At 51.6% G+C, this 26,250-nt stretch overlaps 1 protein-coding gene across 14 annotated transcripts in view; it reads left to right on the top strand.

Moving 5' to 3' along the window:
• The window catches only part of CD6 (CD6 molecule), a 51,366-nt gene that overhangs the window by 13,422 nt on the left and 11,694 nt on the right, over positions 1–26,250 (top strand). For 3 of the 14 annotated variants that reach the window (XM_089914742.1, XM_089914736.1, XM_022591854.3), the window contains exons 2-12: positions 14,821–14,889; positions 15,831–16,181; positions 16,827–17,138; positions 17,875–18,177; positions 19,340–19,405; positions 21,822–21,962; positions 22,329–22,427; positions 23,492–23,614; positions 25,295–25,366; positions 25,584–25,844; positions 26,136–26,240. In XM_089914742.1, the coding sequence (XP_089770868.1) occupies positions 14,821–14,889; positions 15,831–16,181; positions 16,827–17,138; positions 17,875–18,177; positions 19,340–19,405; positions 21,822–21,962; positions 22,329–22,427; positions 23,492–23,614; positions 25,295–25,366; positions 25,584–25,844; positions 26,136–26,240 (1,902 nt within the window). Of the gene's footprint in view, positions 1–14,820; positions 14,890–15,830; positions 16,182–16,826; positions 17,139–17,874; positions 18,178–19,339; positions 19,406–21,821; positions 21,963–22,328; positions 22,428–23,491; positions 23,615–25,294; positions 25,367–25,583; positions 25,845–26,032; positions 26,241–26,250 lie in introns of all 14 variants that reach the window. The other 11 variants (XR_016393781.1, XM_089914737.1, XM_089914740.1 and 8 more) reach the window with 11 other exon arrangements.

The following is a 26,250-nucleotide window of genomic DNA, read 5'->3' as shown; positions in this document are numbered from 1 at the left end:
ATATGTTCAAGGGTCCTGGGTGTTTCTTCTTCTGTGAAGGGCCTCTTCCTGCCTTTTGCCCATTATTCTATTGCTTGCCTTTTCCTCACTGGTTAATGGATGAAGATTCTTTTCTGAGGAGGGTTTCCACTGGGGAAGGTGAGGAAAGAAGAAGATAAAGGGGGAAGTTAGGTCATCATTTCTGGCCTTAAATTTCGAGAACTCATCCACACAGCTGCTCCTTCAAGGGAAAGACAGGAAACCATTTCAGGCCCTGAGACTCTTTCTGGAATCTCCGGGGCCAGGTTCAAATCAGAATCTAGAATGTTAGGATTTTAGAGAGGTGACATGTTTATGTGATGTAATGTCTCAGCAGGGGCCTGAGCAGCCCCTGTAACCAAATCCCTTAACATTTCTGCAACAAAATATATGATTTTTCACACCACGTAGAATAAATAAAGACCATGGACGAGCCGCCGTCATTTCAGGTCAGGAAGGCCACCCACAGAGTTATGAAAAATCCAGGGGTATCTGGGGCTTCAGAATTGCATTAAAGATTGTGCAAGCGTGTTGCCAAATAGCTATTGAGAGTCAGGCCCCATCACGATCATTTTCTCTTTTAATCTCCCAATAGCCCCAGGAGGCGGCTATGAACATCACCGCTTACGTTGACAAAGGTCACTGATGATACTAGAGTTTAGGAAAAAGAGTGCATATATGTATATGTAAAACTGATTCACTTTACTGTGCACCCGAAACTAACACAACATTGTAAATCAACTATATGCCAATAAAAATTTTTTAAAAAAGAAAAGAAATCCAGATCCTGGTATTAAGAGGAAGAGATGGGATTCGAACTCACATCTGTCTGAATCCAAAGCCCACCTGCTTCCAACTCTGCCGTGCTGCCCCCAACCCTATGGAGGTGGCTTCTTGACTTCTCTGCTCCCCAGGACTCTGGAGTTTAGAAGCAGAGTCACCAGCCAGAGGAGTGGATTGGGAGGGCGGGATGTGGTGGGGAGTGAGTAGGTGGGAGGTCTGTTGGCTGAGCCAGACCCTCACCCCAAAGCACTGGGTGCTGGTTGCCAGAGCTAGAATGCCCACCTCAAACCTCTGCAAAACTTCCCAAGGGTCCATCATACTTTGGCATTGACCAAACATTCAGCTGGCTCTCTCCTTGCCCCAGTTTGAAGGCCTCTTTAGACACCGGAGGGAGAGACACTGATCAGAGATCTTACCTGTTGCTGGGGTTCAGGGACTGAGAAAGCAACAATGTCTTCCCAGCACTTAAGTCAGAGCTCGAGCACCTTTGCAAGGAAGGATAGGGAAGCCCTGTGGTGTCAGACCACTGGTGGGGAGAAAGGGTGGCATGGCAGAGTGGTAGGTCACTGCCCCACATGATCTCTCCTCTGAGCCCGCTCACCCCCTGGAAAGGTACAAGTTAGATCTCCCAGGTTGTTTGGCAAAGGCTTGGATATTTCCTGCTCTCCATCATGTTCTCATCCTTGAGAACTCCTACACATCCTCTAAGGCCCCTCCCAATTGTCAGAATGATTCCCTCTCACCTCTACTCTTCCCAGAGCACTTTATCCTGACCCCTGGGGTAGCACTTCTACCTTATCATAATCAACTCTGAGTATATCTTCGTCCTCTGCCATGGTTTGGGACCTGGCACAGAGCCTGGCCAAGAAAGAGGAATAGATGAATGAATGAAGGAAGGAAGGAATGGCACCTGCCTGACTAAGGGCTAAGATAGGCAGAAACGTGAAAGATTTTGAGCCACTTCAGAAGTGCCCTAGACGTGACTTATGGAGGGGAGTGTGGGCTGACCATGTCTCCAGAGAGCTAAGAAGTGGGCTTGAATTTAGAGAGACCGGAAGTAAGTGGGCTTGAATTTAGAGGGACCGGAAGTTGAATTCTGGTTCCACATCTTAGTGACTGTGGCCTTGGGCAAGTCGCTCAAGTTTCTTACCTGGAAAACTGAGACTTCAGTGGGCCCAATGGAGAGTCATAGGACAGTGCGTGCTGTATGTAAAGCCAGGACACACACATGCTACCTCTTCCCAGGGAACCCAAATTTATTCCCTGAACTTGAACTCATGGGCCTGGTCGGCCTTGTGGCTGTTGGCTACTGCTGGCCTTTAGCTGCTAATGACACAAGGTGGCCGTGGAGATTCAGGCTGAACATCCCCCGCGCCTCCCCACTTTCCCCTTTGAATCTGGATTTGGACCTGGGTTTGTTTAGAGAGAGGAGGTGGGTAGTGAGAGGGGAGGGGCCCCTGGAGCTGACGGGCACAGATGCTGAGCCAGGGTTGGTGCCTACATCCCAGGAGACATTCTGGTCCCAGCCTGCTTGGGAGGGGCTGCGTTTCCTTCCCAGGAAGGACGATGATGACTTCCAGCAGCTGCTAGATGCCTGATATTAAGGGGGCCCTTCTCCGAAGGGGGCTTTCGGCCACCTCAGGAAGGTGTCAGCGTCACCCCTGAGAGCTGGGGGGATTTTCACCCCTTGCCCACACTCAAGCTTCATTCACCCAGAAACTGCTGCTCCAGCAGCTCTCGGAGACTTCGAACCAGAGTCACTCCTGAGAGCCGGTGGGTGGGGACGGGCCCCCTGGAAAATCCTGCATGGCCGAGCAGAATTTCAGCTTCCACTGAAACCCGGAAAAACCCAGCCCTGCCCTTCGTACAGAGGCCAAACTCTGGGGGATTTTATTCTTGAATTTCACATACTTGAGTTTCTAGCTTAACACAGCAGGCCCTGTCCTGCCTCCGGGCCTTTGCATGTGCTGTACCCCCTACCCAAAATGCCCCTCTGCCTTCTCTCACTTGTGGAAGCTGCCTGACACAGTGGAAAGAGTGAATCTGGGGAACATGCTTGGATTTGAATTCTGGCTTTTTCACCACCAAGCTCTGTGACCTTGGAGTAGTAACAATTTCTCTGATCCTCTTTGTCAGTTAAATGGGTTTCATGATAGCTCTTCCTCACAGGGTCATCATGATGCTTCCGAATGACGTCTATAAAGCTCTCTGTTCAATAAATCTGGATCCGCTCCCTCTGCCCCAATGAAATGTTCCTAGACCCCAAGCCCTGGCCCAAAGGTCACCTCTCTTGCAGTAACTTCCTGAACAGGTGTAATCAAGGCAGCCCAGAAAACCCTTTGTCTGGGTGCAAATCCTTCTTTGCCTTTATTTATTTATTTATTGGCTGCATCCGGTCTTAGTTGCGGCACGCGGGATCTTTCGTTGCGACGCATGGGCTTCTCTCTACTTGTGGCGAGCGGGCTCCAGAGCACGTGGGCTCTGTAGTTGTGGCACTCGGGGTCTCTAGTTGTGACGCACAAGCTTCATTGCCCCGTGGCATATGGGATCTTAGTTCTCCGACCAGGGATCGAACCTGCGTCCCCTGCATTGCAAGATGGATTCTCTACCACTGAACCACCAGGGAAGTTCCCCTGCTTTGCCTCTTATGAGCCCTGTTGTTCTGGAAAGTTCTCCCACACCTCTTGGACCCTATATTTCCCCATTTGTAAAGTGGGGATAATAAAACCTTCCTCTGAGCATCATGATGGAGATGAAAGAATTTAAAACTATTAAAAACCCATGTAAGCACACAAGACTCCTTGGCAGGGGGCATTGATATGATTCAAGCAATTTACAAAGGCTTTTTCACATATGTTGTCATTTAAAAAAACTGTTGTTTTCATTTTCAACACTAAAATTATATATAATGTAAATAGTACAGAATTTAGCAACTACAGGAAAACAAAGAAAGAAATTTACCTGTAATGGTAACTGTTGTTACCACCCTGTTATAGAATCTTCCAGACATTTTGTTAGAGAGAAATATTGAAAAACACACAGAAGTACAGAGAGTGTTTCAACAACCCCTAGGCATCCCCACCACCCAGATTTAAGAAATGTTTACATTTTTGCATATTTGCTCAGATCTATTTTAATAAGAAAACAAACCATACAGATGCTGCTGAAATATTTCCTTAACCCTCCCTCCCCAGAGCACTCACGCTCCAAAGTGTGGTGTGTGTACCCTTCTTTTCCATGTTTTTATACTTTTATTACATAAAAATGTATCAATGCCCAATAGATAGTACATGTGCCATATTTTCTATAAATGGTATCATATTGGATGTATTGTTCTACAGCTCACTCTTCCTCCTCAATATGTTTCAAAGATCTATCCAAGTGGCTAGATATAGATCTAGTGCATTCTTTTAACAAAATAATTCAGTCTATAAATATAACATAGTATCACTAATTACTTCCTGCTGATGAACTGTTAGATTACTTCTAATTTTCTTTGATTACATACAGTGCTGCAGGGACAATCCCTGCGTATGTGTGCATGTGAACTTGCCAGCGAATAGTTTTCTAAGCTCCATATAGAAGAGTATTGCTGTGGAGTCAAGATAGCAGCATCCTCAACTTAATGAGGTCCCTTTGGCCATTTCTCTATGCATTGTATTTACAAGAATATGACCATCCTGTGTATCTTGTTTATAATCCTTTACTGCCTATTCCTCATATGCACACACACATCTATCACATATATTCATTTGTGCTTGTTGATTCTGCAGGATCCTCTTCGCTACTTACTGCGGCCAGGTATTGGATTTTTGTGTGATCTTGTTTCGGTCCTGTGAGGTTTTTATACCTGTGAGGTGAGGGAGGCAAGTTGGCCATATGAAGAGATTTGCCCAAGGTTTCCATAGTAAGGAAGAAGTTGGTTTTCAGACCCAGGCTTGTTCGGTTCCAATCCCATGCTCTTTCTGCTGCCCAAGACCTGGTAGACGGTTCTATGCAATCCACATGCTAGGACCCCATCCAAGACCTACTGAATCGGAATTCTAGAGGAGGAACCCGGATGCCCATCTCCTGCAGGCAGTGGTCTGAATCCTTACGGGGAGATCGAGAAGATGGGGCTTGTAAAAGGCCTGTGTCTCTGGCCTGCTGGGCTCACTTGGAGAAACTCAGTCGTGAGTTGCTCATGATTCTCTATGCTTGGTGGTATCCCATCTTACCATCTGGTAGCTGCAAAGAAGGTAGATTCTGGCATGGGAATCTGAGCAAGCCTTGGGGCCAGGTCCACAGGAGCCTTTGCTTTTAGAGGAACTCCTGTTACCATGGCAACTGCAGTCCACATCTCACCTCTAGGAATGCTGGATGCCGTGTTTGTAGAGCCAAGGAAGGGAATAGTGAGTTGTGACTGTGAGGCAGCTCTGCTAAGCTTCCTAAGAAAGACAGGGAGGCAAGAGGAAAGAAGGCAGCTTTGGGGGAACTGGAATTGTCCCTTTGCAGAGAAAACTGAGGCACCCTCAGAGCCATCTTTATGCCTGGGATGAATGAATAGATAGATAGAGTTGCCCTCCTATGTCCATTGGGGATTGAACAGGAGGGAGCAGGGTGGAGGGACATAATGGCAGCGGCCATGTACCACGTCCTAAGCATGTTACATATGTTATCCATGCACCCCCTCAAAGCGATCCAATGTGGCTTATGTATTATGCCCAGTGCCAGGTTGAAACTGAAGTCTAGCAGGGCTCAGTGACTTTCCCAAGGTCACACAGCTAGTGATCGACAGAGATGGGTTCGGATCACTATTCTGTCTGTCCCCAAAGTCTCTGTTCTAAATCATGAAAAACGAATTTCCTGTTTGTTTCCAGTTTGGCTATCACAGATAAGTTTACTATGAACGTGTACATAAAATTCTTTATACGAACATATGGTTTCTTGTTCTAAATGAATGACTGTACCCATTTGTATTCCCATCAAAAGTATGGGAGCAGTCCAGTTCCCCTGTATTCCTCACCGGTTCTTGGTTGGTATGATCAGTACTTTGAATATTACCTGTTTTAAAAGTGTGGAGATGGGGCTTCCCTGGCGGTGCAGTGGCTGAGAGTCCGTCTGCCGATGCAGGGGACACGGGTTCGTGCCCCGGTCCGGGAGAATCCCACATGCCGTGGAGCGGCTGGGCCCGTGAGCCATGGCCGCTGAGCCTGCGCGTCCAGAGCCTGTACTCCACGACGGGAGAGGCCACAACAGTGAGAGGCCCGCGTACTGCAAAAAAAAAAAAAAAAAAAAAAAGTGTGGAGATGTATCTCACTATGGTTTGATTGCATTTCCCTAATGATTCATGATGTTGAACATTTTTGTGTTCATTTGCCAGGCGTATGTCTTCTTTGGTTAAATGTCTGTTCTTTTATTAGTAACTGAGAAGACAATAAAAAAAACTTGAAAAAAAAAAATTTCCCAAGAGTGGCAACTGTGAAGCTGATGCATTGGTGCTGGGAAGGCTGTGGACTCTCCTACTCCCGGGATCATCTCATTTACGCTTACTTCCCTAATATGTACTCCAGGCCCCAGCACGTGGTACAAGTTCAGCAAGTGCTAATGGAATTGAATGCAGAACAGCAATAGACTCTTTTCTCAGCTTTCCGGAAAACGTGGCTCACACGCCCTCACTTTCCTGAGCATGAGAGTAGGAAGGGGAATTCCAGAAACAGATCATACCCCAAAGCCGGTGGTGTACCTTGATTTCATCTTTGAGTTTCCTCTCACTGCAGATTACGAACTGTTGTCTTTTACCTCCCCTGGGTTTGGTGATGGAAAGGAGGGGAATTCAATCTGGCATGTAGGGAGGATGTCATGCAGGTGAGCATCCTCTGTTATATAACATGGTGACAAATACAAACTAAAAAGTCTGGATTTCTCTGACCTGTGTGACTGAGGACCTTTGGGGCTGGGACTCTTGAAGCTTTTGTCATCACTTTTCTCTGTCAGTCACGTGCTGCTTTAGCTTGGGCTGCTGTAGCAAAATGCCATAGACTGGGTGGTGTTTAAACAACAAACATTTGTTTCTCACGTTTCTGGAGGCTAAGAAGCCCAAGATCAAGGTGCCAGCAGATTCTGTGTCTGGTAAGGGCTCTCTTCCTGGTCTGCAGACGGCCGCCTTCTTGCTGTATCCTCACACAACAGAGGGATCTTATGTCTCTTGCTTTTTTTTTTTTTCCATCATGAGGGCTCCACCTTCATAACCTCATCTATCCCAAATTATCTCTCAAAGCCCCCACTTCCTAACGCCATCACAGTGAGGATTAGGGCTTCGAATATGAATTTATTCATATATGAATATATATGAATATATTCATATATGAATAAAATATGAAGTTTTAGGAAGACATACACATTCAGTCCATAGCCTGTGCATTGAGTTTTCCTTGTGTCCCTAAGCCCTTCCTAGGTATGATGAGAGAGAATGAAAACAAACAAACAAAAATCCTGTAAAATAAGTTAAGTAAGCCTAAGACGCCAAGTTGCTGACTTTCTCTTGGGTTCCCAGTGGGGGAGAAGTCAGCCCAACCTTCCTGGGTCTCGAAAGTCCCCAGTGGGTACAGCCTGGTCTAATCACATAGACATTGATGCCGGTCACCTCTGGAAGCGAGGACCACACTGTCCCACCCAAGCCCCCAAGACAGCTTCAGTCTCTGCGACAAAATAAACTCAACCTAACCTCTCCAAGTCCCTTCAAAGACAGGACACAGCTATTCCCTCTGAATCAAGTCATAAGTTACTTTTGCGAGCCAGCGCACTGCTTCTTTCCAATTTTAATGGAACTATAGACTGTTTGTCTCTTCTTTCCAGTTGTTTTAACAATTGCTCTCCATCAAGTTTGGGACTGCTTGTACACACTGCTATATTTAAAATAGATAACCAACAAGGACCTACTGTACAGCACAGGGAACTCTGTTCAATACTCTGTAATAACCTAAACGGGAAAAGAATTTGAAAAGGAATAGATATATGTGTACGTATAACTGAATCACTTGGCTGTACACCTGAAACTAACACAACATTGTTAATCAACTATATTCCAATATAAAATAAAAATTTTAAAAAAAGCATTTCAGAGGTTTACTGTTCCACTAAAGATCACTAGCTATTAGTAAATAAAACTAGTATTAAACATAAAAAAAAATTGCTCTCCATCAACAACCTCAAGAGAGTCTTTCAAAGAAAAACATTCACTGTAGTCCCAGCACCCTCCCACTCGGGGCTCCTCCCCCTAAACTCCCTGGGGCTATTAGTCCTTGACTCTTCCAAGTAACCAGTTTCTCCTCTGGCCTCAGAATTGAAACAAGCGGGTTCAGGGAGTGCCGGAGCCAGCCTGTGTGGGATAGTCGGTGGGGAAGTGGTGGAACAGCTCATGGCTGGGCTGCCAGACCTCATCTTGTCCTTGTTGGGGAATGGCGGGCAGAATAGCATCTCAGGGGCTCCTGACCTAGGGAAGGACAGCTTCCTCATGGCCGCACATCTTTAGAATCAGGGCCCTTTTGGGAATTGGTCCCTGGGGCTTGACTGAGTACTGAGTTGTATCACCCTTGGAGGTGGGCTATCTAAGTTCAGGGCTGGCTGAGTGTGGTAGAGCTGGAAGGAGTTTGGAAGACCATCCGGGCTGTCAGAGCTCCCTGCCCCTCGCCTTTGGCGTGGTCAGTCGCTGAACCGGAAACCAGGAGGTGGGATTCCAACCCAGTGGAGCACAGTGGTTAAGAGCGTGGGCTCTTGAACCGTGCAGCCTGGGTTCGAATCCTAGCTTTGCCATTTTCTTGCTGTGTCATCTTGAGCAAATTGCTGCTAAGCTTTTTTGCACCTTGGTTTCCCTACTTTGTGGACTTGCTGTGAGAATTAAACTGGTTAAGTCATCTAAAATATTTTAAAAAGGCCTGGTATGTGAAAGTACTGAATACATGTCAGCTATATCGCTGAGCTGTGCCAGGAAGTTGTGGTGGGTACCTGGCATGTCTTGGGGCCTCCCCTTTCCCCATCAGAGCAATGGGAAGAATCACAAAGTCCTTCCCTTATCTCTCTACATTTCGGACTCAAGATGCCTGAGATGGGTAACGGCTCCCACAGGTGTGGGATGGAAATAGAACACTAGTTACCCATCTGGTTGTCTCCCAAATGTCCATCTGCAAACTGGGAATGGCAGCCCAGTGCCCACCCAGTGAATATCAGGACTAGGGGCCAGTGGATGTTTCTGGACAGCTGCCTTCTTTGAATATCTGGGCCCCAAGCTAGAGCCTGGGAGGCAGGTCCTCCTGGGTTCAACTAGCCTTCGTCACCCTTGCTCAGGACACGAAAGGCTGGTCTGCATGAATACAATTCGTGGTGGTCTCCCAGCCAACAGTCCCATGCCACTCCCAAAACTTGTGGGCACTGCAGTCCCTGGGGCCTGGTCCCAATCCTGGAGAGGGGCACACCCCACCCCCGCCCCGGCAGTGCCCTGGAGCAGCGGCCGGGCCAACTTGGGAGACCACTGCACTGGGAGTCTGTGGGCCTTGGGATACACATGGGACTGTGTGTATTCAGAATTCAGTGGGACTGACAGCCACCAAACTGCTCATAAATAAAATACGTAATCACCTGTGGCTGGGGTCACAGAGGAAAAGTCCAGGGTACAATGAGAAGCTAGGACGAGGCATTGAACCTGGGTCCCTCTGGGTCCTGGAAGACCTTCAGAAGCTTAAAGCCAAGGCTGGGGCGGGAGCCCTGGGGAGAGAGAACTGTGTATCCTGTTTCCATCACTGAACCTTGCAACATGGTCTTCCCCTCACATCCTTAAAAACTCTTGGTAAATTTTGTTTTTTGCAAATATTTTTAACATGCTGTGTTTTCCTAACCAATCCTTCGATCCCTTTTAGACAATTCAGTTGTCTCCTTGTCTCCAGTTCTGTTTTTGTTTTTTAACTATTAGAAGCCACGTGGCCGCAGGCTTTTTGTCTAACAAGGCAGCCACTCAGGGCGCCCCGGCTACACCATCTCTCTTAATCCTCATGGCAAGCCCGCAACGTGGGTGCTTATTGCTCCCGTTTTACAGGAGGGCCACCGAAGCTCAGAGAGTTCAATGATTTGCCTGAGTCACACAGTTAGAAAGGGGTTCAGCTAGCAAGAAGAATCGAGAACTTTCCAATTCTGATGCGTGGACACTAACCGCTGTGTAGTGTGGTATTCTGGATCGTTTCTTTAGGATAGGTTCCCAGAAGTGGGATTACCGGATCAAAAGGGGCTGGTTTGTTCCTTTTTTTTTTTTTTTTGCGGTACGCGGGCCTCTCACTGTTGTGGCCTCTCCCGTTGTGGAGCACAGGCTCCGGACGCGCAGGCTCAGCAGCCATGGCTCACGGGCCCAGCCGTTCCACGGCATGTGGGATCTTCCCGGACCGGGGCACGAACCCGTGTTCCCTGCATCGGCAGGCGGACTCTCAACCACTGCGCCACCAGGGAAGCCCTCCTTTTTGTTTTTAAGGCTGTTGACACATGTGCTCACAAACACTTTGCACTGATATTAAGGAGAGAAAGGTGAGCTTCTGGCCAATGCTGCCTGCCACGCTCCCCTCACTGGTTCTTTCTGTGGGTTCCTCCCCCCATAGTTCTGTAGCCCTGCTCCACAGTGCCTTCCCCTCTATACAGCATCTCTGCATCCATCGTCCACTGGGTGAGCATTTACTATGCGCCTACGTGTTCCTCGGCACATCTGATGGAGCCAGGGCCGAGGGTGCCCTCAGCAGTAGTTGATGTTTATCTCACCCCCATATGCGTGTGTGGCCAGGCCGGCATTCAACAGCCCCTACAGGGACCTGAAACTCTCCGTGCCAGCCTTGCTCTGACACTGGGCTGGCCAGCTGGGGCCTTGGCTGGGAGAACAACCCCCTTTCCTTCAGTGTCTGTGCCTCCTCCCTCCCTGTGTCTCTCACCTTCCAAAAGCTACGGGGAAATCCCATGGGCCTGGGCGACCCAGGAAGGGGACGAGTGGCCCATTTTCTCCAGTTCCTGGCAAGGTGGCTCTGTAGTGCTTTCATTTTCCCCATGCTCTGGTCTCCTTCACTTTATCCTCCACTGGCATCTTCCTCTTGCTGCCCTAGCCAACATCCTGCCCCACTCTGCTTGGGACCAGCCTAAAAAAGCTGCCACCTTCCTTGGGGATGCTGGGTAGCTCTCCCAACTTCTTTCGCCTCCCAGTCAGCAACCTCCCCTCCCTCCCTTATCCCTCTTGGTCCATAACTTTCCAGAACCTGAGGCTCAACCCAAGACGGTTTTCTGGGCACACAGGAGAATTTCAAGTGGTAAATGAACTGAGCATTAAATAACACTGAACAAAGTGGTAAAAAAGGTATTTAATTATTTTATTTTCAATGCTCTGTCATCCTCAGAGATCATCTGATCTCCTCAAAGAGTCTCTATTTGATGATGACATGTCTTTCAATATTTCTAACTTGGCTTTATTTCTAGTATACTGATTTTTACAATTCCCTTCTATTTTAGGCAAGCAATACAAAAAGCCCATTTATCTTGTTATCTTTTCTAGTTTTTCTGCATATCTACCTCTGTACCTAATCTTATATAGATGGAATCTATATAAAATTATGTAGAATCATCTATATATGTGATTTTTCTTAGTACAGCCTTTCATCTCTCTCTTTCACCACTTGTTTCTTCTCTCTCTCCCGCCTCTCTTCTCCCAGTGGCATGACTCACCCCCAGGACCAGCAACATAATTTGCAGGGCCCAGTGCAGTATGAAAATGCAGGACCCTTTGTTCCAAAATTATTAAGAATTTCAAGATGGGGACGGCAGAGCATTAAACCAAGTCCAGGACACTTAAGTGCAGGTCACACGGCCACGAAGCTGGCCCTGCTCTGTCCTTCCCTTGAAGCCCTCCGTTTTTGGGGGGTGTTGCCTTTTTTTGGCTTGCAGGATATTTGTTCCCCGACCAGGGATTGAACCCGCCCCCTTGGCACTGAAAGCACAAAGTCCTAACCACTGGACCGCCAGGGAATTCCCACCCGCCTTTCTAATTTACGCATTTTCATAACTTGGTCTGTGTTCTTCCATACTTTCCTCCATGTTCACATAGTGATACCAGTTCATAAGTGTGTTTTTTTTGGCCATTGTTTTACAAAAGTTGTATCATATTATTTTTTCTTCTTTGTATCTTGCTTCCTTACTCAACAGAGCATGGAAATCCCTCCAACTGGTATAAGCCTATTTCATTCTTTATAAAGGTTGCATAAGATGCCGTGCTGTAAATGGACCATATTTATTCTGCAACTTTCCCAGCAGATGAGCATTCACCCTTTCCAATCGTTTGCTGTTCAAAAAACTGCAATGTATACTTTTACGTTTGGGCATCTTTGCGTTGTAAAGCAAATTCACAGGATAGGGTAAAGGCTCCTTTTCAAATAACTTTGTTGTGGCAAAAACGAGAATTAAATTTATAGAAAAGTCTGAAGCACAGGGCCAGGCAAAGGCAGTAACAAGGTCTGGGAAGCGCAGATCCTGCGCCGGGTTCTCTGTGAACCGAGGCCCGGATGGAAGGAGGCTGAGAGGTAACTTCTGTTTCTGTGCACAGAAGTCAAAACACAAAAGCCAGTCTCCCTTGTTGGGATAGGGGACAGGAAAACGCCTGTGACACAGGAAACAAACCCTTGAGTATATCTGGTATCAATGAACTGCCTCGGCAATGGCTGTCCTTGGAGCTGGCGGCCCCTGCTCACTCTTTCATTCATTCAGTCAATCAGCAAACACTGTGCTGGGCACTCTGGGGGTATGGGGCTGACCCAGCCTTTGGCCCTGCCCTCCAGGGTTTTCTGATCTAGCAGAAAACATGTGTGCCTTTATGCATGAGAAATAGTTTCTCAGACCAGAGATAGGTATACAGAGGCATGTAGACACACAGGCAGTCACAACAACACACACACTCACATATACACACAGAGACATACACATACACACATTGTCACAACCACATACACACACACACACACCACAATCACACACGCACGCACCACAGCCAGCATCCCAGTCCCTCCATTCCCGTCCCCACCCCAGCACATGCAGAAATAATAACAACTGCACAGCAGCACCGGGACCATCGCTGGGGGAACCGGGATTCTGAAATCCTGACTTGGGAGCATTTGAATCCTCTATGACATTAGCTGCAGAGTTTGTGCTCTGAATTCTGAGTCATTTCCCATTCAGGGGGTCAGGCTGGGCAGCCAACCAGGGAGTTGGTGAGGACAGGCAATTAAAGGCTTGATTACTTCTGTCTGAGTGATGGAGTAGCCCAGTTAGATGCTTGTAGGAGAGCTGTGTCTGCAGGTGTGTGTGTGTGTGTGTGTGTGTGTGTGTGTGTGTGTGTGTATGCTCATCTAGGTGTGAGTCCGTGGAATATTCTCAGGTGAGGCTGGGATTAAGTCACGCCTGAATCTTCAGCCCCTGCAGCAGTCAGGCCAGGTCAGGCTAGGCTGTGATAATAAGTGCATCTCAAAATCTTCAAGGCTTAACACTAGAAAGGCTCACTTCTTGCACAAAACTCAAGGTGGGTCAATGTCCCCCTCCACCTTGTCTTTGCATCGGGAACCCAGGGCCTCTAATTTGGCCACAACAGAGGCTCACTGCCTCTTACCTACCTTGGTCCAGCAGTGGGTACACATCCTTCTGCCTAGACGTCAATGGCTCCAACCTAAGGGCAGGAGAACCCAGAAGTGTAGAGGAGCTCCTTTATGAGCACTACGGTCCTAGCCACATCCCTCCTTTTATGTTTCTGGCAACCGAAATATGCCTGCCCGGCATGGATCCAATTCCTCGGAGACAGTTCAAATCCTGGCTTGCTAGCTGGGCACTTGCTAGCTGGGTGGCTTCAGGCCATGTATCAGCCAGGATCCCAACAGGAAACAGGTGGCACGCTCAAAATAGGAGTTTGAAGGGGTCTCAGTTAGAAAAGGACTATTTAGAAAGGCTAATGCAGTAACCAGGAGCTCGGAGCAGCTGAGTTGCCATCACCCTGAGCAGACAAGACCACAGAGTGGTCATTGATACCCGGAAGGAGAAAGTCAAGGAGAAGTGACCCCGTGGAGAGGACCAATGACCTTCAGATGAGGGACACAACCTGCCCAAGGGATCCCACCGGGAGGGAACCAGGAGGATAAACACCACGACTTCACTCTCTTCCTCCCCTCCTCTCTCTGCTGGGACTCCCTATTGGCTGAGCCCAAGTGCCCTGGAAGATGCTGATTTAGTCGAAACAGGTCAGCCTCCCAGGGCAAAGTGGACAGAGGCTCTGGAGGGACAAATGGACACAATCCGGCACAGTCAATTGATTTCTATTCTCTGGGCCTCCCTTTCCTAATTTCTAAAAAGTGGATGCTAATACCTACCTCACTGTGTTGTTGAAGGAAAATGGAATAACATATGCAAAGACCTGGCGTATAATCGGTCCTCAGCAAATGTTAGCTTCTTAGTGTCTGAAAGTACTTCATAGTCCAATGGTTCCCAGCTCAGGATGCTCCAATTACCCTAAAGTCTGGTATGAATTTCTCAGACAAATTTTCCAAACTGAAAATGTTTTTCCTGATAATAACTCCCATTTTTTTAACTTCTTCTGTATGTGAAGTGTTTTACAGGTATTGCCTCCTTTTAGACTCACTAAACTTTTGTAAGTGTTATTGCCAACAAATTGGGACTCTGGCCGAGAGCAGTTAGTAACCCCTCCATGGTCACTCAGCCACTAAATGGGTCTCGCCCCAAAGCCACAGCTGTTCCTCTCTGTTCTCCTCTGATTTCTGAGGGTGCGTGCACAATTAGTAGATGAAGTGCAGGATGCTGCAACTCCAAAGCTTAAGAATTTCCCTACCCCGGAAGGAGGTAAGTGCACCCAAGGTCGAGGACCCTGTCCTGCCAGAGGCCCCATGTAGCCACAGAAGGATCCAGAAAGTGCCCCCTACCCTTCAAGGCCTGAGCTCACTCATGGCTGTTGCTGGTTAATTTCAGGTCACCCAAGCCCAGCCCCATCTGGCCAGCCCAACACCACCAGTGAAGAGAGCCAGCTCTTGGAGCCAGGTGAGGAAACAATCTTGCGGGGCTCACAGTCAGCTTTCTGAGACCAAGTAGGTGGTCTGTGGGGGTGATGGGAAAGGGAAATGGGTTTTTATGGTACCAGGGAGGCTCCCTGACTTCAGACAACACTTCTCCTTCCTGACCCAATGCCTGAAACTCCACCACTAGATTCACTTTGAGATCTTAGAGCTACCATCTTTGGGAGACCACTGATGAAAGGTCATGCACATGTGGGCAAGGTATTCAGCGGGCATTTAAAGGGGATTTGTTGAGAACAAGCTAAAGGACACTTGGCAGGAGTGGTGGGGTTCCATCAGATGGGTCCTCAATTAACTCAACAGATATTTAAGGACCTACTCTGTGCAAAGTTGTGTGCAACCCTGGGCAAAAACAGGAGGTGATTCCCCCAGGAGGGGCTCTGGGGAAGGGGGGACCACCATCCACTGAGGCCGCCCACCTTCAACCCCATCACCAACCCCATGTCCATCCTCCAACGTTCCGGTGTCACAATGGCAGCCTCCATGGTTGTACCCTCAGAATAGCAGAGGGGCCTGGGAGGGGCAGCATGGCACCCACAGTAGCGGGGGAGAGGGCCTCTCAACCCAGAACCCTGCCCTCCTTTCACACAAGGGTGACTCTGGAGACAGAGGCAAGAAAGGAGGGTCTGTGGGGACTGGACACCCCAGGGCTAACCCATCCTAACCTCCAGTCACCTTCGGCCCTACCTTCTCCCGTCTCTAAGGAGGACCAAAGGGTCAGGCGATGAGGCAGCCCAGCCCCATTTTGCAGACTGGAAGGCTGAGGCTCAGAGCGGGTAGGGTATGGTCCAAGGTCACGCAGCAGATCAGTGGTGGGACCCTTGGCAGCTGTCCGCCTCCACCTCCATCCCTGAGGTCGGCAGAATCCGAATCAGCCGAGGCTCAGCTAGGGTCTGGCCCTTCCAGGGGAGCGACTCCAGGTCCGCCTGATGAATGGGAGCAGCCGCTGCAACGGGACGGCGGAGGTCTGGTTCCGGCAGTCCTGGGAGCCCGCGTGCGGGGCACTCTGGGACCTCCGCGCCTCCGAGGCTGTGTGCCGCTCGCTGGGCTGCGGCCGGGCGGAGCCGCTGGAACAGCCCGTCCCGCCGACCCCGGCGCTGCCGACTGGTGCAGCCGCGGGAAACGCCAGCTGGGCCCCGAATACCACGTGGGCCCTAGCGCCCACCGTCCAGTGCAGCGGCCCCGAATGGCAGCTCTGCAAGGTGGTGGAGCACGCGTGCAGCAGCGACGAGAGGCCGGTCCAGGTCACCTGTGCAGGTACGAGCGGACCAACCCGATCCCGCCGCCGGCCTCCTCCCTGTCCTACCTCCCAGTCCTTCGGCCACTGCCCCGCATCCTGTCCCCAGCCCTGGCCACTGGACCCAAGCCTCGCCCTCCGGACTTCTACCCAGACCCACCACCGACGCGAATACAATTGGTTCCCTCACCGGAGGGCTGCACCGCCTCTACCCCGTGGTACAGAAATATGCCAGGTTCCCAGGATCTCTTAGCGCTGCCGCTCCCCAGCCCCGAGACCTGCTCTTCAGGCTCCGCCCACCCGGTCTCTTGCCCCACCCACTAGTCTGCCGCTCAGCCTACCCCGCCCGCAGCCCTGAGCCGATTCCTCAGCACCGCCCACCAGGTTACTAGCCCCTCCCAAAAGGCTCCCAGCCCCTCCCACTAGGTATCCAGCACCGCCCCTGGGTCCCCAGTCTTGACCAGTTCCCCACCTCCGCCCCACCCCAGGTCCCCAGCCCAGACAGGCCGTGTTCCCCAGTCTCGCCCACTGGGTTACCCGCCCCTCTTTCTCTCACTGGGTCCACAGCCCCAGGCACAGCTCTCCTGCCCAACAACCCTCCCCCTGACTTCCCTTCCTTTCTCCCCTTCCTCACATCCACAGACCCCTTCTCCTCCTATCCCCAGAAAACCTCGATTTGAAATTGGTGGGTGGTGGCAGCCCGTGCGAGGGCCGCGTGGAGATGCTGGAGCACGGACAGTGGGGTTCGGTGTGTGACGACACGTGGGACCTGGACGATGCCCACGTGGTGTGCCGGCAACTGAGCTGCGGCTGGGCGGTCCAGGCCCTGCCCGGCTTGCACTTTGCCCCTGGCCAAGGACGCATCCACCGGGACCAAGTGAACTGTTCCGGGTCGGAGACCTACCTGTGGGACTGCCTGGGGCTGCCGGGAAACGGCTACTGTGGCCACAAGGAGGACGCCGGCGTGGTGTGCTCAGGTCAGTGGGCGATGCTGAGCCACGGTTATCCAACACTTACTGCAGGCCTGCTGGGCGCCAGGATTGTAGTTAGTGCTGGAGAGATGGTCCCTGCCCATGGGAGGTCATAGCCCAGGAGGGAAGATGAGACCCAGACAAACATAATCCAGGAGAGAGAGTGGCAAATGCCTTACGAAAGGAAGCCAGGTGGAGTTAAGAGACAGCAGGCAATCCAGAGGTGGAGGGCTAAGCCTGCCCACATCCTGGAGTAGGTGACATTAGAAGTGAGGCTTTTTCTGAGTGGGAGTTGGTCACCTGGTTCAGAACAGCAAGAGGAGATGGAGGCTGGGAGGCCCTGTGGAGGCTGTTGGAGCTCAGATGAGGACAGGAAGTTCTGGTCCAGCCAGCGCTTCTCTTAATGTGCCCAAGAATGGGGAGGGAGGCAGGTCTCGTCCAATGTACATTCTGATTCAGTAGGTCTGAGGCAGGGCTTGAAATTCTGCATTTCTAACAAGATCCCAGGTGATACGGAAGCTGCCGGTCCAAGGACCACATTTGAGCAGCCAGGATGTAGACAGCAGCAGGGCCAGCTGGAGCAGGTGGGGCAGATGAGAGGAGGGATGCAGAGGCAGGAGGGAGAGTACGCAAGATCTGGAGACCGATTGGCTCTGGGGAGTTTGCATTTGTGGGTCGGGGCTGGTGAGGGTTTCTGCCCAAAGGATCCTGACCTGACTCTGACCCCCCCCACCCCCTGCAGAGCACCAGTCCTGGCGCCTGACCGGGGGCGCTGACCCCTGCGAGGGCCAGGTGGAGGTGTACTTCCGAGGGGTCTGGAACACAGTGTGTGACAGTACGTGGTACGAACCAGAGGCCAAGGTGCTCTGCCGGGACTTGGGCTGTGGGACTCTGGCCCGGGTGCCCAAGGGGCTGCCACACTCCCTGTCGGGCAAGATGTACTACTCATGCGAGGGAGGGGAGCCCACGCTCTCCGAGTGCTTCTGGCGGTTCAATAACTCCAACCTCTGCAGACAATCACAGGCAGCCAGGGTCCTCTGCTCAGGTATCCCTCCTCCCACCCACCCCACTCCCCCCACCCCCAGATTTGGACTAGGAATTGCATCTGGATCCATAGCCTAAGAACTTATAGCCCAAGGAATACAGCTTGGGCTAGATCAGGAATGGCAAATACTGGCATAAGAGGGACCATTGCCCTTACCATGCCCAGGCAAACATTACTGACTAATCAGGGCATTCTTTTCCCCAGATCCTTGACTCAGTCCCAGAATTGTGAATCCAATCTTTATTAAGGCATTATTATACGCGAAGCAGTGCTCCCTCTTGACTGGAGTCGGCTCAGGAGATAAAACCAATTTGCCATCCCAGGGCTGGTGATCATCATAAAAATAGCATTAGGAGACACTAATAATATTAGCCACAGTGTCTGGAGCCCTAACCAGGTGCCAGGCATTGCCGGGCACTCAGTATATATTTCAGCAGAGCCTCCCACCTGCTCTATGAATTGGGTTTCACGAAGTCTAAGATGGCATTGATGATGAGTCACACCGTTAGTATTTTATGTACCATAAAGGACAAAAATACTGCCAAAATAAACTCTTGACGTGCCATCAGCTGTAACGATAGACGTCATCACCCCGATTTCTGAGGTGTTAAAATGTGAAAAAGCAAGAGCGTTAAACAAACACAGCGTTAGCATCTCTATGGAGTTCAGACACCAGGCTATGAATTCCAGCTCTGCCAATTACCAGCTGGGAGGCTTCGTCTTGTGAATATGTGGATGCTGGTACCAGGCACTTCACAGGGGAGCCGGGAAGTCAGATAATATCCACCAAGGGATGTGTAAGCCCCATCCCTTACCAGTCAAATGATTATGACTGTCAGATTCCAACCTCCAGAGACAGGTATGAAGACCAAATCCAATACTAGATGGAAAAGGGAAATACTTGTGTTCTATAGCAGATTATACAGAAGGAAGGGCTAATTCTTTCATTAGCCCTTTATTTAAACCAAAAAACCTTCCTGGCATTTAATCCATGAGATCCTCCTTATGGTGGGGTGTGGGAAAGACTCAGCCATGGGCCCCGGTGGGAACACACCCCCAGTTGCAGGCCACTTGTCTGTCTTGTCCAGTTTCTAGCACAAGGCCTGGCCACAGTAGGTGCTCGGGCACGTGTGCTGAGTGAATGAACAGTGCTTTCTGACAGGTGCCCGGAGCCTGCTCAATCTGTCCACTTCTGAAATCCCTGCAACTGGTCAGCCGGTCACTGTGGGTGAGTGTCCCTGGGGATGCAGTTTCTCAGAGGCTCAGGTGCGCACGTGCATGCGTGTGTGTGTGTGTGTGTGTGTGTGTGTGTGTGTGTATGTATGTCTGCGGGAGGGGTCTGACGGTTTGTCCCCCATCCCCTACCTCCAGACAGTGAACTTGACTCCCCCCACCATCCCCGGGGCTCTCTGGCTGCTTCGTGCTCCTTTCACCTCGCCTGCCTCTATCATGTCAGCTCCACAGCTCCCTGAATCCTGATATTTCTTGGACAGGAGTCCTCTCCCCACTCTCTGTGAGCTCCTGTAGGGCAGAGGATAGAGCTGTAGAGAACTGGAGGGCAACAGCCAGTGTGTTTATAATGTTCTGGGCACCGGCCAGTGCTTTATAGTCATTATTTCCCAACCCTTTAATCTTCCCGGCAGCCCCCTGGGGGAGGTCTTCCCACAACCCTTACATAGAGGAAGAAGCTCGGGCTCAGAGGGTGAGGTGATGGCCAGCAGTGTCAGCTAGAATTTGCCTGCAAGGCTGTGAACTCTGAATCCACACTTGGTCTATCCTCCACTTGTGTGTAGCCAACTCCTGGGGCCCAGCCTCCAGCTGTGCCTCTTGCTAGCTGTATAATGTTGGGCAATTCTTAACCTCTCTGAGCCTCAGATCCCTTGACTATAAAACGAGGATGATAGGGGCTTCCCTGGTGGCGCAGTGGTTGAGAGTCCGCCTGCCGATGCAGGGGACACGGGTTCGTGCCCCCATCCGGGAAGATCCCACATGCCGTGAGCCATGGCCGCTGAGCCTGCGCGTCCGGAGCCTGTGCTCCGCGATGGGAGAGGCCACAACAGTGAGAGGCCCGCGTACCGCAAAAAAAAACCACGAGGATGATAATCCTAGTACTTCCCTCCTAGCATTGTTGTGAGTCTCCAGTAAATTAATTTTTATAAAGTACTTACAACAGGGCTTAGTACATAGTAAGCACTGTCTGGGCCTCAGTTATTCTTATTTATTGATTATTTAGTCCAGGCAGGGAGCCCCGCGGCAGCTCCGAGATAACCACAGGGGCTGGCCCGGATTCACAGGCTTACCCCTTCCCCTGGCTCCTGGCTCCCTCTCTCAGACCCTCTCCAGAGGTGGGTGGGCGGCTTGGGGAGGGGACAGATGGGCACCAAGTCCTGCCAGGAAACCTGGCAATGGCTGAGGGCACGGAGAGGGTATGAAATGCTGGGGACTGTGCAGGCTGGAGGGCGAGCTCCTGCCAGGACCCACACACCCTCGCACACTCTCAATTGCTGAGTTCGGGGTGGGGAGCCACGTCGCCCTCAGAAGAGCAGAGCTGTTATGGAGAGCCAGTCTCCAAGGAGCACACTGGGAGCACACTGGGAATGTGGCCCACATTCACGGGTCTCCCCATAGCCCCCCACAGTCCAGCCTCTCCCTTGCACCTGCTTGCTGCTGCTAAATCTAGTTCCTACCCCAGCCCAGTCTGCCCCATTTGCAAACAGAAAGGGAGAGGGGAGAAAATGAGGACGGGGTGGGGGTGGGGGTAATCTCCCAGGGGGAGCAGACACTGCCGCCAGCCAGATCTCATCCCCCCAACCTCCTGCGTCAGTGTCACTACCCTCCCTCCAGCTCTGTGGCCTGCGTACCCCAGGCTTTCTGCACTGAGCAGGAGATGGTTCGTGTCTCTGGGATGATGAGGGTTAGGGCCTCATTGCAGCTTCCATCCATTCTCTGCTTTGGGCTCTTTTCAGCAGGGGTGAGGCCAAGAGGGAGGGGAAAGGAAGAAGTCACACCAGGGCTGCAGAGCTGGGAGGTCTGGAATCATGGCCCCCACTCCCCGCCCTCAGGGCGCATGTCTGGTAAGAAGGACGCATCTGGGGCAAGGAAAGGAGATCTCGCTCTCCTGATGATCTGTTCCCTGCCAGCAGATGCTCAGAGCCACCTTCTCTGGGGATCCAGCCTTGGTCTCCCCTGTAGAGAATCAGGTGCCCCTTGGAGGGCCGCACGGCTGTCTATACCTTCATCACAGCAGGAAACGTACTGAATTGGATTGAGTCGGCTTGTCAATCTTCCCACTAGACAGAGACCCTCAAGGCCCGTGACACTGCCGTCATATTTGTCTCCCCAGGTCTAGTGCCTGGCACACAGTGGGTGCTCAATAATTGTTGAGCAGAGACAGATCTCCTGGCTTCGTGGCCAGGAGAAAGTTTCATTCAGCCAGTTATTCATTCAATATGCATTTCTCAGGCATCTCCTATATACCAGGCACCTAAAAGCGGATGGGAAAATTCAAAAAAAAAAAGAAGGGAAGAGGAGTATCCGTCCAAAAGGGAAGTGGGTCAGATGCAGAGAAGAAGGAGAGGTGAGAATGGCAAGGAGAAGTCCATGTCCCTTCCTTTTTCTCCCTGATTTGGGGTTCTTGCTTCCAGAATCTTCTGTGACGGTGAAAATGAAGGACTGTGAATCTCGAGAGCTAATGCTTCTCATCCCTTGCATCGTTCTGGGAATTCTCCTTCTTGTCTCACTCAGTTTCATAGCCATCATCCTCTTGAGGATTAAAGGAAAATACGGTAGGTGCAGAGTCCCAGGAGCCACGGGAAAGGCCCAGGGATGAAAAGAAGCAGACCTGAGGCACAGTCCTCCCAGGGGGACATGAGCCATGGGGAACCTCAGCAGGAATGGCAGTGATCCAGCAATGGCCACCCAGCCCTGGCCCCAAGAAGCACCTCCTGATGGGAAGGATCTTCCCAGCATGCCCCCCAGAAGTTGTCCACAGGAGGACCAGATTGTGTGTGTGTGTGTGTGTGTGTGTGTGTGTGTTTGAGGGCGTTTGGGGATGGGGAAGGTGAGGAGGGAGGTGTCCCCATGAGAGCAGAGCCAGGAAGACTGGAAGGTGCAAAAAATGACTTGCAGGATCTCTGCCTCCCCTTCCTCAGCCCTCCCCGCTATGGTGAACCACCAGCACCTACCCACCACCACCCCAGCGGGGACCACAAGCTATCAAGAGGTTCCCATCACCATCGCCAAAGAAGAAAGTAGGATGTCACCCACCCTGGGGGTGAGGAGGGCGGGGGAGGACAAGAAGGGGATATTTTCCGGAGGGAAGCAGTGCCCCAGCTGGAGGTGAGACCTGGGCCAGCCCGCGAGTGGCTGTGGGACCTTGAGCAGGTTCGGCCTCAGTCTGGGCCTTGATAGGCTGATGACTTTCCAGTGCACTCATTCTAGAACTCGAAGCTTTTCAATTCTGGACCGAAACAGGCCCAGGGCATTTTGGACCTTGGTTCTCAAAGGAAAGCTCTGTTTTGCTAATTGGCCAGTAGGTTTGTAACACCGTTGCCTCTTCCAGTGGTCTGCCCAATCAGCCTCCCTGCAACGCCCCATCAAGATCTTCCTGGAACATAATCTTATTTCATATTTTCCGAGTCAAACAAAATGGGATCAGTCATCCATCTTTAATGATACATCAATGCATTACCTCTTGAGAGTCTTGTGGAGAAGTTTGAGTTTAATCACACTGCATTATGAATATATTAAATCGCCTTTATTTGAAAGAGTTCAGTGACACAAAAACCAATACAAAAACTCAGCCATATGTTATAAAGATTCTTTGCGCACAGGATGTCCAGATATTTGAGAAGAGGGTACGAACACAGACCTAGCACAAGAGTAGGCACAGAGCAGCCACTCACTGAATATTATGGCCTAGAGGTTAAGAGCCACATGGCCTGCTTCTCTAGGCAATGTGAGAATGTCTCTGTGCCTCAGTTTCCCCAGCTATAAGATGGGGACACTAACCTAGCTACCTCACAGAGTTCTTATGAACGTTAACTGAGATAATATTTATAAATGTTGGAATAGTGCCTGGCCTGCAGGGACTACTATGTGTTTGTTAAGTAAATAAATGTTATTTAGTTCCCCGTGTTTGAAATGGATGCGGGGGAGCTTGGAAAACCCAGGCCCGACGGTCTTGTGCGAGATGGGCTGCCTGGCGCACTCCCTGCCCCTCTGTCTCCGGTCCCCACGGTCCGCGCTCTCTGCCGCCTCTCTGCAGCTTTCTGCCCCCCGCCTTGCCACGCTCCCCACTCTGTTCTCTCCCCAGTTCCCAAGCTGCCCATCCAGGTCCAGGCTCCGCCCCCTGAAGACTCCAACTCCAGCTCGGACTCAGACTATGAGCCCTATGACTTCAGCAGCCAGCCTCCTGTGGCCCTGACCACCTTCTACAGTGAGTGCCTGCGCCCGGACTCCCGAGGGCCCACCGGCCTGCACCAGGGAGAGGGCCCAGCTGGCCGGGGTACCTGCGCTAGTTTCCCCCCTCGGTGACCCCTGCATGATGAGAGGGGCATCTCCCTCGCTCTGACCACTGGACTGACGCTCAATGGTCCCGCACTGAAGTTTTCAAAGTGCTTTGTGACCCTGGAGACATCTCTAGTCCTTTCCCCTTGGACACCTTCTCCCCCGTGCTTGTCTGTGGTCATGCAGGTCTCAAGACCAGTCCCTCGACAGTCACCTAACTGTGGCTGCGTCTGTGTCTGATGCGAGGCACCCCAGTTCAGATGGCTTCTCGCGTGCTCTCACCCCTTCTGTGTCCCATCCTGCCCCGTCAATCTCATCTCCTTGCCCACCTCCACCATGAGCGCAGCTCGCACTTCTCATCCGGCTTCTCCAGCTCTGCTCTCTGCCTGTTGGGGATATAGAAGGAGGAAAGCCAGTGCTCAGGCAGGGCCCACGCGAGGCCGGGAGGTCAGACGAGAGCAGAGACTCTCACATCTATTGTGAAATCCCTTGGGAGCTCATCGAAACTTCCTGAGCCCCACCTGGGACCTCCTTTATAAGCTAGGATGAGAGTTTGGCTGTGTGTGACACAGACTCCAAATGACATCATCCGGAGAAGTTGGAGGGGGCCCGGGCTCCTTTCTTGCTACTCTGCAGTCCCTAAGACGTTGCCCGGTCCACATGGTCCAGAGTGGCTCACCACCTTGTCTGCATTCTAGGCCGCCGGAAGGGGGAAGGTGAGGCGTGCCCTACCCTGTATGGCAGGACGCCAGGGATGCCCACACAGCTCCCACGCACTTTCCACCCGTCAGAACTTAAACCCAGCAGCTGCAAGAGAGGCGGGGAGACGAAGCCTCTGTCCTGGGCAGCTGTGTGTCCAGATAAAGCCCAGGGGTCTCCTAGTACCGGGGGCGGGGCAGTAGGATGGGTACTGGGGACAGCAGCCATCTTTGCCCCACCTGCTGAACCAGGGCCTCTGGGGGGCAGTGTGGATGATTCCACTCTGCGGGGCCATGGTCCAGCATTTGGGAGCCACAGAGATGAGTGTCCTTAGAACCTGAGATTCTGAGTCCAGGCATGGAAGATGCAAGACCGGGAGTCCAAAATCCTGTGACACTGAGACTAAAAGTCAGCAGTAACACATTCAAAAAGCTGACTCCCAGATTCCAGACACTCAAGTTCTTAAGATGCTATGAATCTGCACCGCTCTGATTCTGAAACAGAGGTACCGCAGAGCCCACGAAACAAAGATTCCAGACCCTCAGCTTCACTCTGGAAGGCTCCTCAGGGGCAACATCTGGCCTTTTCCTGCCCTGAGCTGCCCAAGCAGAAGCACTCCCCGTGTTCCCTTAAGTGGCAGGAGGGACGGCTGGGGCTGGGGAGGTGCGGGGCACTAGGGTTTCTGTCCAGAAGCAGCCTGTCCCCAGGCCGGTTTCAGATTGAGGCTTGGGGTCTGCCTGGATTAGAACTTGAGCCTGGGGATCTGATGAAAAAGACTAAGCCATCAGGGTTGTCCTGCTGCCCTGTTCAGCCTCCCGAATCCCACAGAACACCAGCCTCTGCTCCGGACTCCCCAGACAAGGAGGTGGAGCCTACCCACCTCCTTCTTCACCGCCATCTCTGCTTGTAGATTCCCAACGGCACCGCTTCACAGATGAAGAGGTCCGGCAGAACAGGTTCCAGATGCCCCCCTTGGAGGAAGGTGAGTCAGGCTGGGGAGGGACGTGGAGGGTGGTGATTAGGACGCCAGCCCTGCTCCAGGCTTAGCAGGCCACTCGCCTTGAGATGCGTCAGCGCCACCTCCCTCAACAGGTCTTTCCTGACTTTAACGATTCCCATTGGCAGTAAGTTCTTTCTCAAGTTTAACTTAAAGCCCTCTTGCTGCACTGCATCTTCTTTATCATGATTCTGTCTTTCAGGCCCAGGACTCGAAGAGGTGCCTGCCTCCCGGCTCCCACCTGCCAACCCTGAACACTGCATTGCAGACCCCCGCTCCACGGGCCCTCAGCACCACCCAAGGAGCAAGGGCGGCTCCAGCACATCTTCAGGGGAGGGGTGCTGTAATAGCCCTGGCAGCAGGCTACCTCCGTGGAACTCTCAAGTGTTTTCTTCAGAGAGGAAGCCCCTGCTGGGGCAGCCCCTGAACTTGGAGCTGGCTGGCTCCCAGGCAACTTTTCCAGGTAAGGTGGACCCAGGAGGATTGTGTGCCCGCTCCAGCCTCCCATCCTATAGCCAACCTGGCCAGAGGAAGCGTAAAGCTGGGAGCCCTGAGCCAGTCTGAGTTCAGGACTCTAGTCCCAGCTCGGCAGCCACGTGCTGTGTGACCTTGGACAAGTCTCCTCCCCTCTCTGGTCCTTCATTTCCTCAGGTGTCAAGCTAAGGACCTGACTCTACTGAGTCTTGAGGGCCTCCCAGCTCTGGCACTTTGCGAACTAGCCTGGCAGAGGGTGACTGGCTCTGGGGGTTTCCAGCAGGGCCCTCAGCTGATGACAGCTCCAGCACCTCCTCCGGAGAGTGGTACCAGAACTTCCAGCCGCCACCCCAGCTCCCATCTGCTGAGCAGTTTGGATGTCCAGGTGCCAGGGG

The sequence above is a fragment of the Delphinapterus leucas genome, chromosome 7 (genome assembly GCF_059928025.1).
Source record: "Delphinapterus leucas isolate spDelLeu-1000000601 "Yukka" chromosome 7, BTC_Dleu_Yukka2, whole genome shotgun sequence".
NCBI lineage: Eukaryota > Metazoa > Chordata > Mammalia > Artiodactyla > Monodontidae > Delphinapterus > Delphinapterus leucas.
Note: the sequence above shows the minus strand (reverse complement) of the source record. Positions and strands in the feature narration are given on the sequence as shown.